The sequence below is a fragment of the Eublepharis macularius genome, chromosome 2 (genome assembly GCF_028583425.1).
Source record: "Eublepharis macularius isolate TG4126 chromosome 2, MPM_Emac_v1.0, whole genome shotgun sequence".
Taxonomy (NCBI): domain Eukaryota; kingdom Metazoa; phylum Chordata; class Lepidosauria; order Squamata; family Eublepharidae; genus Eublepharis; species Eublepharis macularius.
In genome coordinates, this window is record NC_072791.1 from 117,582,038 (window position 1) to 117,597,370 (window position 15,333).

At 42.4% G+C, this 15,333-nt stretch overlaps 1 protein-coding gene across 7 annotated transcripts in view; it reads right to left on the minus strand.

The window, feature by feature from the left end:
* FAR1 (fatty acyl-CoA reductase 1) overlaps positions 1-15,333 on the minus strand; it is a 103,311-nt gene that overhangs the window by 42,667 nt on the left and 45,311 nt on the right. For all 7 annotated transcript variants that reach the window (XM_054970688.1, XM_054970691.1, XM_054970690.1 and 4 more), the window contains 2 exons: positions 3,705-3,880; positions 559-738 (listed from right to left, as the gene is read on the minus strand). In XM_054970688.1, the coding sequence (XP_054826663.1) occupies positions 559-738; positions 3,705-3,880 (356 nt within the window). The remainder of the gene's footprint in view (positions 1-558; positions 739-3,704; positions 3,881-15,333) is intronic.

Genomic DNA, 15,333 nt, shown 5'->3' on the forward strand with positions numbered 1-15,333 from the left:
ACTTATATCAACTTTCTACTAAACTACAAACTAACATATTCCTGATTATTTAAAAATAATATTGGCAAATTGTTTGCCAGACTTAGAATTGTCAACACATTAGCTTCATGACTTGAGAGTAAAATTAAAATTTTCTATTATACTTTTTAATCTATTTATTTCATTTCTACATGGTTTGTTTCTCCAATGGATACCCAAAGTGATTTACAATGTTCTCCTTGCCTGCATTTTATCCTCACAACAACCCTTTGAGATAGGGTAGGTAAGCTGAGGTAGGATAGCACGCTTCCATGGCAAAGTGGGGATTTGAACCTAGATCACCAGATCACAGTTCAACACACTAACCACTATACAGCACTGGGTGTATATATACACAATATATATGAATAGTCCATATCCCTCATAATCATATCTTCAGTTTATTACCACATACAGTCAAAATTGAAAGAAACAGTAATGTCTGATTCATCTGATTTTAGATCTGTTTAAAAGAAGAACTTCCTAACAGTTCTCATTATTCAAAATGTAGATACAAGATGAAAAACACAAAACACATACTCTAAGGAATCTATCAATTTCTTGGGATCAACAGGGGGTGGATAGACAACTTCCTCAATGTGCTTTCGATTACAATAAGCAAACGCTGTTGAAACATGGATAAACACATCTAGATTCTTCATTTTCTGGGCTAATAAAAGAAGCTGTTGTGTTGCAATTACATTGAGCTGAACAGCATCTCTGTTGAAAGAAGAAACAAACAAGCAAACATTAAATGTGTCTGTCCTAGAGGACATTAGATAACCAGACCCAAGATCCTGTGTGTGCATATAACTAAACATGTTTACATTCCTGTGGGATTTTTTGTTTCTTAGGTGTTCCCTGAACACCTGTATTGGTCCGAGCCAGGTACTGCCATTATATTTGCTGCAAGCAAAAGGACATGATTGGTTTACAAGTGTTTCTAGTAGCAGAGTGTATCTCATCTTTAACTCTCTCTACGTTCATCTGCACTCCAGCCCACATTATCTTACTATAGAAGGCAGCATAATGTTGCCTCAGGTTGGGAGAAGCAGAACTGTCAGGAAAAGGAGGGTATCCATTACCATTATTGTTTTTCTTCAAAAGACCCCAACACACAAAAAAAGGGAGATCTTACTTATAAACTGAACACTGGTCTCATATTAGCAGCTAAATGACAGTAAGCATATACATAATACACAAAGGAACCAAACTATATATTCTGCATAGATGAAAATCTCAGGATTAATTAAAACAAGTTTACCATAAGAATAATAGGATACTAAAACAAGCAGGCATTGCCCCTCTCCTAGACAAATTAGTGCCTCACCCAGAGTGGTGAACAAGTTAGTGTTATCATTATCCCCACAATACAGCTGGGGAGCTGGGGCTGAAAGGAGTGGCTTACCCAAGGCCATCTACTGAGCTCATGGCAGTAATGAGATTTGAACCAGTAGAGTGCTGATTCGCAGCTGAACCACTCAGTCACTGTGCTACAGCAACATACAAAGGGCAGGGGGGAGAAGAGCTTTAAAGAGTAAACTTGTCTTTTTAAAAGACATGCTTTTACTTCAATCATATACAGGCAGTGGCTAGGGTAAATAAAATCTGGATTAGATGCTAGTGAGAGGGACAATGCGAAGAGGTATTAAGATGTGGAACAAGCAAGAACCCAGTGTTTCAGTGGGTTATATATATGCTGTATTTGCAGGAATACTCAACAGTAAGACAGTAGAGCTCAGGTATGGGGACAGAGGCTACATTCAAATGATAAACCGTTCATAAACCATGACTCTGTTAAACCTCTGTTCATTGCAATGTTTGAATTCAAACTGTCCAACAAATTGGCTTGTTGGTGTTTGCTAAACTGGCATTCTAAACTATAGTTTGTACCATGTGAATACAGAAATCACAGTTTATTCAGTAGCATTGTCCCTCTAAACTCCAACATAAAAAGAGGAAACCATGGAAAACCTTGCCAATCCAAGCATTCAAGGTTTTGAGGGTGCTTTCTGAGACATTCCCTCCCTCCTTCCTTCTGCTTTCATTAAACCAATCCCTTCCTTGCTAGCGATGACTACCACTAAGTGTCAGATTTCGACCTCTTTGGAGATGAAATTTAAAAGGTAATAAAAATAAGCATGAGGGGTATATAGTTCATTTCAGTTAACTAATACAGGAATTCAGCAAATAAGACCGAAAGGGGAAGGGAGAGAATGGATCCTTAAACAAGATTCAGGAGGTGCTAGCATCTTAGTTTCCCCTAGGCTCCCCCTCCTCCAGCCAAGAAATCTGGCAATTCAAGTAACCTCAATACAGCATCCAGGGATTGTGCCCAAAGATGGGAAGAGAAGCAGAGTAACTGGATTTGTGAACTGTTACATCTGTCTAGTAGCCTAACTAATTGTAAATAAACTAGAAATGTTTGAATGCGGCCAAAATCACTGAATTATTTCTGAGAAGACTGTTTCAAACAAAGAAAAACATATATATACATATACCCAGTTACATTCTGATGAAAGATGTCCTGGAGCACTTTGTAACTACAGGTTTTACAAATCAGTATTTCCCAAATTTCAACCAGACACAAATGTCTAAGCTTGTACAAGTGGTACAGTGTCCTAAGACTAAGCCATAGTTCTAGTTTTAATATTTATTGTTAAATCACTGATTATCTAAATCACAAGAAACAGCACACATACATAGCCCGGCTAGAGAGCATACACTCTTTATTTCTGGTCACTAATTATGCTGGGAGCTAGAATACCTTTATACTTGACTGCCTCAACAGAACTTCAGATGTGGAGTTGGAAAAAAAAAATCAGAAAAAGTCTGTGTGACAATCCCAAGCACTTTTTTCCCCAGTTTTGGCAATAAGGAAATTTGGGGGAACATTAGAAAAAACTGTTATGAATTTTGGGGGGAAATGAGAGAAATGCTTCTTAAGAAAAGGTTTTACTCAAAATGTGTACGTACAGCATTATATATGATAATTCCTATTTAGGTAGCCTTTTTTCCAAGGATGTGTTTATTGTTTAAATATGAATAATTTTGTTCATAATTCATTTGCTCAATAATAATAATTCATGTGTTCAATAATAAAGAGTTTAATTTTTCCAATGTTACAAAGTTTAACTTGATATTCTAGTTACTATAATTTTATATGCTATGGTATACATTATAAATTTTATATTGTCAAAGCAGCAACGTAAGGTTAGGTTTGATAGAAAAATTACTGCAAATATTCAATTTCATCCAAAATATCTATGTTGGGGGTTTCCCCCCTGAAAATCCTTTTCGCATGCTTTCAACATTTCTGGAAGCTTTACATTTGTAAACAGCACTCAGTTTTAAATAAAATTTTCTCCAATTATGAAGAAAAAGCGAACTATACATATTCCCTGATGAACGAAATAATTTAAGAATCTTTTCAAGGCATACCACTTAATTTGTCTTTCAGAATGGGCAGACTCCATTTCACTAAAACAAAAAATTTAAAAAGTTAGGCTAAGACCTTTTAAGTTTCAGAATAAAAGACGAGAATCACAGTACATAGGATGAATTCTCCTGCTCTTATCATGACCCAAAAGCATTAAGTTAATGTGGGACGAAGTGTTTTCTTTTACAACAAGGTTTATGAGACAAAAGCTGTTTATGTTGAGGTATGTTTAACTTAAAGCACTCACCTTAGAATTTCATTGAATCTTACAGTAGCGGCACAATGAAATATAATATTTGTACGCTCTATGAGAGTCTCCTTGTCTTCTTCACTAAGGGCCATTTCTAATTCTGTAAGGTCGCTAGCAACTGCTATAATTTTTTCTTTAAATTGTGGCTGTTCATCTCTCAGTCGATCAAAGAGCTGCCAAAAGAAAACAGGACTAAATTTTTAAAAGTCTCAAAGTCCAAAGTACAACATGTTTTAGACAATTTTCTGGAATAATCTTGACATGGTTTCTACCTAAAATACTGCATTGTATTTTTTACCTTTACCTCTGTTATGAAAAACAATATATCATCATATATATAAGAAAAGAGAATATAAGACAACTTTCCTCAAGTAAAAAGAAGGCTGAAGGAAAAAGGATAACCCTGAGTTTAAGATAACCTTACTCTCCACCCACTTCTGGTATGAGTCATAAGGAGCAGAAGCATGTTCACCATCCCCACCCCTGATTTGTTGCCAGCAGGGTGGTGCTTCTTTCTCTGCACCTGCACCTTCTACAAATACTCAAAAAATATAGAGGTATCCACCAGCTGGCTCACTGCATTGCAAATAGCCCGGTAAGCCAGCTGGTACAGGGAGCACCATCTACCTCTGTGCCTTCTAGGTGCTTCTTGTGGTCTAGCCAGCCATCTTGATGAGTTCACAACCAACTTACATATTTAAAAGAATCCATGGCAACTAGGGAATATATTAGTTTCCTATTTATAGGTTGTAAAATATATAAATAGGACACAAATTTATATGTTGTTAAAAATGCAATCAAAATCCTGTACTAGTAAATCCTAACTGAACTTTGACTAAGTTACATACAGCCACTTTATAACAAGCAGCTTGTTGAACATTGAAGGTACCAGAACATATTCAAGTTTGTATCTGAAATCATGGGAACTTTCATGAATGTCTTGAAAAGCAACCAGCACAGGCAGCCATTTTTGTTGCATAAAAGTTCCTTGAGGGAGCATTAAACTTGCAAATGGAAATCTCTGTTCTAAATAATACAGTTATTATACAGGATAACAAATTGTAGGATATCCAAACCTCTAAGCTTGCCAACATATATAAAAAGAAGAGTTTTTAAACTCTTTATTGTTGATTTTTTTTTGTTTTTATAGCAAGATTAAACACAACAATTGACAATTGACACTGAACAAGTAACAGTATGTTATACAGAACTAAAACAGGATAAACACAGCAAACAATCGTAAAACACGCATTGTTAGAAGTGTCTGTGTACATTAAAGTACTATTTCAAACAACAGTACCAACTACACCTAAACTTTTGACATGTAACAGTAAATTTTAAAATTTAATAAAAGTAATTATAGCTGAAAAATGAAGTTTAGTATTAGTAGCTCTGACAATAAACAACAACTACAAATGAGAGCACTAGTCCAGGCTGAAATTCAAACCATGGTTTGTCTTTATGTGAACGAACCTATGGGCTTACACAAGTTTACCTTCTATCAACTGCTGCTATTCTGTCCTTCTTTGTTACACAGCAAATGACAATGTGACAAGTGTTATGTACATACAGTGTGTGAATTTGGGGAACAATTTGCTATTACTTTTGAACTGACAAGCTAAGGTTTGTCGTGGAAAGAAGAAAATCTGAGTATATAAACCCAATGTAACACCAGAGTTTGGTATTACAAGGGAACCAAGCCAGTCCAAGCGCTTTCAACCCATGAGTAGCAGTTCTTTGTGACTACATACATTGCTACAATGATAGAGAATCTACACCATTAATTACATAAGGCTGACATTCTGAAGGAAAGAGAGCAAGATATACACCCTGTGAAGAAATATGAATGGCTGGAAACTTCAGGAATGGACCTTTGGACACTTACTGTGAAGAGTCCTTCTCCTCTGAGGACAGGAGGACATCTTGAGGCGGAGGACATCTTGGGTGTTCCCCACTATCCAATCGGGGAGGCAGGAAGTTGAATCTTTCTTCCTCTTCCTCTGGTATGTGGGACCACCCTCTCACTCCTCAGTTTGAGTGAATCCCCTCAGCAGTTCCAGTTCCTTTATATGAAACTAAGCTATAACTATTCTAAATTCCTAAGAGAAAAGATGAAACAGTGTGCAAAAACACAGCAGCTAACAAACATTCAGAACAGAACAGGTTAGTTAGATAGCGAGTGCAGGAAAGATGTAGTAGGAAGGTCTGAATTCCGTAGATCATTCTTGAAGGTAGAGGAAGTTCATGGGAGGGCAAGATGTCCTCCTGTCCTCAGAGGAGAAGGACCCTTCACGGTCCAAAGGTCCGTTCTCCCTCTGAGGCGGAAGGCATCTTGGGTCCTCCCAAAGCAGTCCTCTATCATCCAGGTGGGATTGTATCTTTCTCTCCTACTACATGTTGAAGCACTCTCCGGCCAAAGGCTGCATCCACTGATGCATATGTATGCAAACGATAGTGCTTGATAAAAGTGGGCAGTGAAGACCAGGTGGCTGCCTTGCAGATGTCCTCGACTGACGCGTTTCTTCTGAGAGCCGCGTTCGTAGCTGCACTCCTCGCAGAATGTGCTGTGATTCTAGAGGGTACTTCTAGTTTAAGAGCCCTGTATGCCTCTCGAATACACAACCTGTTGCTGAAGGCAACAGCTGACGAGGTTAGGTTGAGAGATGTTGACAAAGGGAGAGTCTGTTCGACGTATCACCTCTGTCTGGATTATATACATCTTGAGGGCCCACCGCACGTCCAGATTGTGCCACTCACGTTCCTTAGGATGTTTGGGAGCCAGACAAAAGGATGGAAGGTTGATCTCTTAGGATCGATGAAAATTAGAATACGCCTTAGGTAAGAACATAGGATCCATTCTCAAAATTACTTTGTCCTTGTGAAAAATGCACAAGTTCGGTCGAATAGATAAGGCGCTCATCTCCGATATCCTACGCGCAGACGTTATTGCTACGAGAAATATGGTCTTAAACTTCAGCCATCGAAGGGCAATGTCCTTAATGGGCTCAAATAGTGGGTTTGTTAATGCTGAGAGTACCACGTTCAGGCGCCACGTCGGAAATTGGTGCACTGTAGAAGGATTGAGCAAGGTAGCCCCTCTGAGGAATCTCCGCACATGTGGATGAGAGGTGAGAGGAATGCCATCCACACTGGGTATGACTATACTGATGGCCGCGATCTGTTTCTTCAATGTCGCTGGTCGTAGTCCTCTATCCAGGCCCTCCCTACTTTAGCAGTAGCCAAATTTCTCTCCCAATCAGTTAAGGAAAAAACTTACTAAATTTTTAAATTTTAATACTAAACAGATTACATATTAAAAACGTTGCCTTTTAATTCTAATTCTAGTGAATAGGCTGCATGAGCAGTATCATTAAAGTAAGTATCCAGGCCCTCCTGCAAAAATCCCAGGATGGAATTCAGGGATGGTTCAAGTGAAGTTAGTTTCTTGCGTCTGCACCACCTATTAAAGGCCTTCCAAGCGCAATTATAGATTCTGATGGTGGATCTCTTTCTAGAAGCCAACAGGGTATTTATGATCTCTGGAAGGTAGCCTCCGCGTTGGAGATGGCTCCGTTCAATTTCCATCCTGTCAGAGACCACCAATCCGAAGATGCCATATGGGGCCCTGTTGTAGGAGGTTCAGCTGTACTGGTAGTCAGAGAGGAGGTGCCACTGACAAGTTGAAGAGTAAAAAACCATGGCCTTCTTGGCCACCATGGTACAATCAGAATTATGTTTGCATTCTGCTCCCTTATTCTTCGCAGACGCTTGGGGATCATCAGTAAAGGAGGGAATGCGTATAGGAGAACCTTCAGCCTCTTGGAAGTGAGCGCGTCCATGCCTTCTGCTCGAGGATGGAAGAATCTGGAGTAAAACCTCGGAACTTGATTGTTCTGATGTGACGCGAAGAGATCCACTTCCAGAGACCCGAAGTGCGCCGTCACAAGTAGGAATACCTCCTTCTTGATGGACCATTCCCCTGGATGAAGGGACTCCCTGCTCAGCCAGTTTGTGTGAATGTTGTGAATCCCTCTGATATGTTCCGCCTGAATTGATGTGAGATTGCTTTCTCCCCAGTGGATGATCTTGTTGGCTTCTCGCTGTAGTTGAGATGACCTGGTTCACCCTTGTTTGTTTATGTAGGTTTTCGCAGCAATATTGTCCGTGCGAATCAGAATATGGTTGTGCACAATCTGTCTGCTGAAGTGCTTCAGGGCTAGAAAGATAGCTTGCATCTCTAGGACACTGATAGGGAGTTTCCTCTCTCTTTTGGACCATTTCCATTATGCAGGGATGCCCTCTAACATCGCTCCCCAGCCCCACAGGCTGGCATCTGTGAATATCTGAATGAAGTTATGAGAAAAGAAGCTCTTGCCTTGATGGAGATTGGTGTCAACTGTCCACCATCTTAGTCTCTCCTTGACTGGCCGAGGGACTTGTACCTTGATGTTTGTTTTCTGTGCAATTTGTAGCTGAAAGGGTCTCAACAGTGACTGTAGCGATCTGGTGTGAAAATGTCCCCAGTAAATGGCCTCTGAGTTCGCCACCAGAAAACTCCTAAGTTTGGAGAGGTCCATTAGGAGAGATGAAGGTTGTCTGAGTACTTTGGCAACAAGAACTTTGGTCTTGCTTATCTTCTCTTTGGGAAGGAAGAAGCAACCTTCCCTTGTGTCTATTGTCAGTCCCAGATGTTCCAGCTTCTGCAATGGCTATAGAGAGCATTTTGACTGGTTTATTAAGAAGCCATGCTTCTCTAGAAAATGGATTGTAAATGCTGTCTCCCTGCATGAGGCATCTCTGGAAGCTGACCTTATTCAGATATCGTCCAAGCATGGGTGTATATGGATACCCATTTCTCTGAGCTTGACTATCGGCGCCATGAGTAGCTTGGTGAAGACTCTCGGGGCCGTCACGAGGCCAAAGGGCATTGCCCTGAACAAGATGGATGTCTCTTACACAAAATCTGAGGAATTTCCGATGAGCAGGAGCAATGGGCACATGTAGATATGCTTCCGTTAGGTCTACTGAAGTCAGGAACTCTCCCTGTTGCAGGGCCTCTGTGATGGAACGAAGGGTTTCCATCCAGAAATGTCTCAGTTTGATAAATCTGTTTACGTATTTCAGGTCCAGAACAGAACACCAGTCCCCGTTCCTCTTGGGGACCGTGAAAAATATTGAGTAAACACCCTGTCCCCTTTCATCTTGAGGGACAGGTTCTGCGGCTTTTATTTCTAATGTTGAATGGCTTGGACAGTTATGGCTCTTCTGTGAGGGTCTTTCTTGAGAGGGGAAATTAAGAACTGCTCCAGTGGAAATGAGACAAACTCTATTGAGTAGCCATTGGAAACTACTTCTGATGCCCAGGCATCCGCTTTGGATTCTTTCCATGCCTGTTGAAATAGAAACAGTCTTCCCCTCCCCGGAACATCTTGCAAGTCCAGGCTTCTGCCCTTTGTCCTCCGCGTCATACCTGTTGCCGCAGTGTCCCTGTTGTCCGTTGAATTTCGAATGGAAATTCCCTCTTCTTGGATGTGTTCTGGGAAGGTTCCAGCCGCGTTTGTGATCCTTTCTGTTCCTGGGTAACGTATGGTGAGATCTGAAAGGTTGGTACCCCAACGACCACCTTTGTGTGCTCTTCAGAGATTTTGGGAGTGCCTTCTTTTTGTCTTTTGTTTCCACCAGCATTTTCTCCAGTTGATCGCCGAAAAGTTTTCCTCCATGGAATGGGTAGGGCATCAATATTAGTTTGGCTTGAAGGTCAGCTGGCCAGGCCTGGAGCCATAACAAACGTCTAGCTGCTACAGTCGATGCCATGGCTCTGGAGGTAAGGGAAAGTGTGTCTAGAGTGGCACTGGCTGTAAAGGTGCAGGCCTTCAGTATCCTGTTGGTTCCCTCTAGCAGCCGCTTGTTGTTTTCAGGAAGCAGTTGAAGCAGCCTCCTAATCCATACCACAGATGCTCGTGATACGATGGACACAATAGCAGAGGCCTTGATGGAAACGGCCATTGCTTCATGGGCTCACTTTAGGACAGCCTCGCCCTTCTTGTCCAGGCCATCTCTGATGGTGCCGTCTGTCCTCTGAGAGAAGACCCTGAGACTGTAGCACTGCCACTGAAGCATCGATGATGGGAACCTGTAACAGTTTGTTAGCAAAATTAGGCAATACATACAGTTTCCTAACAGCATTAGGCACTTGCTTGCATGCCGCTGGCATAAACCATTCTGCTTTCAGTTGACGCTCAAAGTATTCAGGGAACGGGAACACCCTAGCCCTGTTCTCTGATCTGGGAAAGAATTCCCTGTTCCCTTTGGGCCTAGTCTTAGGTCCCTCTGGCTTGGCTGCCTCCTCCTCCCCATTTTCAGTATCTTTCAGCCAGCAAATACTGATAGTCTTCTACTTGGAAGAGCCTATTAGACTGTTCAGGAATGGTAGAGTCTCGATCCTGTTCATCCTCTGACAGAAACTCCCCCTCCTCTGATTCCTCACTGAGTGACTGTTCCTCATCCAGCCATCTAGAGGATTTGCTAGGAACTTTACTCTGGGGCTGTTTTCTAGCTGCCTTGGTGGGCCAGGAACCCCCCTTCTTATGGTAACTCATCTGAGAGGCATCAAGCAAGGGAGTAGTCGAAGGAGAGGAGGGCCCAGGCTCTTCTGAATGACATAGGGATAATTCCTCCCGCAGGGATTTCCTAATAGCCGCCAAAATTTCTGGGGACAAGGTGGGAGAGGAAGCACTTACTTGATCTTCTGGAGTGCCTGCACTGGGGCCCTGTGCCGTGGTTGTTGTTTTTTGCCTTAATTATCCCGCTGGGAGATTGGAAAGCACATCTTCGTGATTTGGCAGGAAATCACTTTCTGCAGCTGTTCCAGCTGAAGCTGGGCTCCGCGTAGCCGCACCGCTTCCATTCTGCTTGTGATGGCGCACGGCTCTCTCCGGCTCTTTTGATGCCAGTTAGGGCCATTTTTTAGCAAGCTGTTTCTCTTCTAGTGGCACTCTTTTGCCAGGGAACCGAAGGACGGCTCCTGGGAGGCAACCCTCAGCCCTTTCCATAAATGAATCTTCGGAGTCTGATGACTCCCTTGCTACCATTCGATCTCCTTTTCAAAGGAGAGGAATTTCCTCTCCAAAGGACAGAACAGGAAAAGAGAAAGGAATGGAAGAGAATATAAGGTAGAGGTAAGGTAAGAAATAGATGAGATTTGGAAATTTAGCAGATAGTGAGTCAAAGGTAGCAGAGCTAACCTATGGAGTACTGCTCTCCCCTGAGGCAGGAAAAGAACTGAAGAGTGAGAGGGTGGTCCTACATGCCAAAGGAAGAGGAACAAAGATTCAACTTCCTGCCTCCCCAACTGGATAGTGGGAAACACTCAAGATGTCCTCCGCCTCAGAGGGAGAAACTTAGTTTCCTTCCTGGCAACCCCCTCGAGATTTTTCATTGACTTTTCCAATTTTATAAAGGAATATCTTAAAGATTATCCTCTTTTAAAACGGACTATTGGATACTCACCATGAGGGATCCTTCTCCTCTGAGGAAAGGAGGACATCTTGATGAGTGAATCCCACCCTCTGTTCAGGGAGGCAGGAACAAATCAAATTTCCTGTTTTCGTGGTGGGTATCACCCTGTTCCTCAGTTCTGGCGACTCCCCAAACAGATAACATTCCATGAACTATAATACATAACACTCTAATAGGTGATAACAAGAGAAAGATAAGTGATATCACGATAAGAATAACAACAGGACTGGAAGTGAGTCTAAGAATATGGCAGAGGGTGGAAAAGACGATATCTTCGGAAGGGACAAGATGACCTACTTTCCTCAGAAGAGAAGGACCCCTCACGGTGAGTATCTAATAGTCCATTCTCCCTCTGAGGTGGAGGACATCTTGATGGGACCTCCCATAGCAGTGTCCTCAGTTACTGGGTGGGGCATCACCTTCCATTTGTAATATATACTGCAGCACTCTTCTACTGAACTCTGCATCTGCTGAGTCATAAGTGTTGAGCTTACAGTGTCGAATAAAGGTTGAAATGGTCGACTAGGTGGCTGCCCTGCAGACTTCTTCAACTGTGGCGTGTCTGGTGAAGGGTGCATTAGTTGTGGCGTTCCAAACTGAATGCCGGTTGTTACATTTAGCTTCTGAGCTTCATATGCCTCTATAATACATGTCTTGAGTGTATTACTAATGGCTGGTTTTGATATCTTCAATCCCTTGTTCAGTGTGGAGATGGAAATAAACAAGGGGATGGATTTCCTGATACGTTGTGTTCTGCATATAAGCGTCTTCAGTGCACGTCTTACATCCAGGGTATGCCGCATCCTTTCCTTAGGATGGGAGGATTTGGACAGGATGGCAAATAGATTTCCTGAGATCTGTGGAACAAGGAATTCACTTTTGGAGTGAATGTAAGATCCATCCTCAAGATCACTTTATCCTTATGAAACTCACACAACTCAGGGCTAACCGAGAGGGCCCAGAAATTTGCTGACGTGACTGCAGTCAGGAATAAGGCTTTCATCCTCAGCCACTTGAGAAGAACTTCTCTGATAGGCTCGAAGAGAGCCCTGGTTAGCGTGGATAGAACTGTGTGTAGTTTCCAAGTTGGAAACCTGTGCGATCATGGTGGGTCTTTTAGGGTTGCGCCCTTAAGAAAATGATGTATGTGTGGGTGTCTGAAAATATTTACTCCCTGGAAACGTGGTAGCACTGTTGCCAGGACTGCAACCTGTCATCTCAGATTGAAGACCACATGCATGACTGTCCTGCAGAACTGATAAGATGGACCTAATCTTGGGTTTCAATATATTAACTCCCTTTCTTTTACACCATCTAGTAAAAGCCTTCCATGTCATATTGTATATCCTCTGTGGTGGACTGTCTACTAGAGGCTAATAGTGTGTTGGTCACTTCCTCCGAGTATCCCAATCTTAAGAAGCATTCCCACTCAAACTCCAGGCAGTTAAATGTAGCCACTCCAGGTATGGGTATCAAGACTGGGCCTTGCTAAAGCATGTCTGGAGATATTAGTAGTGCTAGCGGTGGATGGGCTGCTAGATGTTGCAGGGTAGAGACCACGGTCATTAGAGCCAGTAAGGAGCAACTACTATTACGTCTGCTTTTTGTTCTTTGATCTTCCTGATTTATTTGAGGAGAATAGTCTGACCACTGTAATGTCAGCTGCTTTAGCCCCTGGATGGTGGAATCAGGTGAAGAACCTGTTCAGTTGGTGTTTGGTCAAGGACGTGAACAGATCAACCTGGGGAAGTCCTAGGTGAGATGTGATGAATCGGAACAGGTCTTTCTTCAGATACCATTTGCCTTCTTGGATGGTTTGTCTGTTGAGCCAATCCGCCTGTGTGTTCACTGATCCCTTGATGTGCTCCGCCATGATCGATGCCAGGTTCCACTCTGCCAATGCTAGGATCTTGGATGCCTCCTTGTGTATGGCTGTAGATCTGGACACCCTTTATTTGTTGAGGAATGACTTTGCCGACACATTATCTGTTCTTATTAAGACGAGATGTTGTGATATCCATGGGCTGAAGTGCAATAGGACCAGATGTATTGCCCTTAGTTCCAGAAGACTGATAGGCAGCAACTGCTCTCTGTTGGACCATCGACCCTGCACTGGGGAGTCTTCCAATATTGCTCCCCATCCAGACAGCTGACGTCTGTGAAAAACTACTTTAGATTCTAATTGAGGTATTGCTTCCCTTGGCAGAGATTGGAGATTTTGGTCCACCATATGAGACTGGACTTTACCTTTGTAGGAACCTTTCCATAATTTTTAACTGGAAGGGTCTCAGGAGTTATTGAAGAGGTATGGTATGGAGCTGACACCACTGAATAGTGTCAATACTTGAGATTAAGAGTCCCATCAGTTCGGCAAAAGTTATTAAGGATGAGAACCTGGCTTTGAGGATAGAATGAGACATTTGTTTTTATCTCTTTTTTTTTGTTCTTTCCGTTAGGAAAATGTAATCGCTTGTTGTGTTTATAAGGACTCCCAGGTGTTTCAATTTTTGACTCAGATGAAGAGAGCTTTACTGAAGGTTGACTAGAAAGGCGAAGTCCTGTAGGCATTGTATAGTTTTTTCTGTATCTACCCGCACTTTGGACTTGAAGTTTGATCTGATTAACAGGTCATCCAAATACAGGTGAACATTAATTCCTTGTTTTCTTAATTGTACAATTGGGTGAATCAGAATTTTTGTGAAGACCTGGGTGCTGTGGAGAGGCCTAATGGGGAGGGGTGAGAAACTCCCCCAGTGGTAGGGATTCTGTAATTGATCTCAGTGATTCCATTCTGAAGTGTCTCAGCCTGATAAATTTATTGAGGAACTTCAGGTCCAAAATTGCTCTCCAGTCTCTGTTCTTTTCTGGAACCATGAAAAAGATACCCCTGTTCTGGAATGGGGACGAGTTCTATGGCCCGGATGCTGAGAAGATGTTGGATGACAGCCTATGTCCTGTGAAGTTTGTCGGGCTGTGCTGTGTGAAGGGGAGAAGAGATAAAATGGTCTGGTGAGGTTCTCATAAATTCTAGGGATATCCTCTAGTGACTACCTCCAAAGACCAAACATCTGCTTGAGAGTTGAACCACTTCTCCTGAAAGTGCCAGAGGCATCCCCCTTCTAGTATTCATCCGTAATCATGCTTTGTTCTGCTTGTTGTCATGCACTGGTTTGTCACTTCTGTTTGGAAATTGCTTTTTGAATCGGTTGTATAGATGTCCCCTTCTGAAGTCTTGTTTGGAAGGGGCCCAGGATGATCCTCTGCTGTCCTTACTAAATTTTGGTAGTATTCTGTGGGAGCGAAAGGAGTAATTGCTGCAGGATCTCCTGTCACTGCAATTCAACATTTTGGGCATCGCCTTTTTCTTGACCCTGGTCTCTATGAGTATCTTGTCGAGGGCATCTCAAAACAATCTGTCTCCTTGAAAGGGGAAGGCTATGACTATCGATTTAGAGTGAGAGTTGGCTTGCCAGGTCCTCAGCCATAGAGATCTGGCAGCTGCTGCAGACACCATGACCCTGGAGGAAAAGATCAGGGAGTCCAAAGTTGCATCTACTATGAAAGGAGCTGGCCTTAAGAACTCTGTTAGCTCCCTCCACTAAGCGGTGGTTACTTGGAGGAATGAGCTGTAAGATTTTCCTGGTCTATACAATTGTGGCTCTGGATGCCTTGATGGCCAATGAGGTGGCTTCATGAGCCTGTTTCAGTGTGAAGTCGGCCCTCCTGTAAAGATTGTCTCAGATTGTACCTCGCCATCTGCTGGTAGTAGGCCAGAGAATTGCAATGGTGCCTCAGAAGTGTCCACTAAAGGCATCTGAAAGAGCTGGTCAGTGAAAGATGATATGGCATAAAATTTCCTAGCAGATGCTGGAAAATTTCTATTGGCCATAGGTTTAGCCCATTCAGCCTTTAGCTGTTTTTCAAAAAACTCAGGGAATGGAAAGACCCTCTCAGTTGTGTCAGACCTGGGAAGAATTCCTTATTTCCCTTGGGTCTGCTTTTAGGTTGAGATGAGGTAGAACCTGTATCTTCGCCTGGAAAGAAGGTATTGATAGTCTTCTGATTTGAAAAATAGTGCAGACTGCTCAGGTATTTCTATATCCTCTTC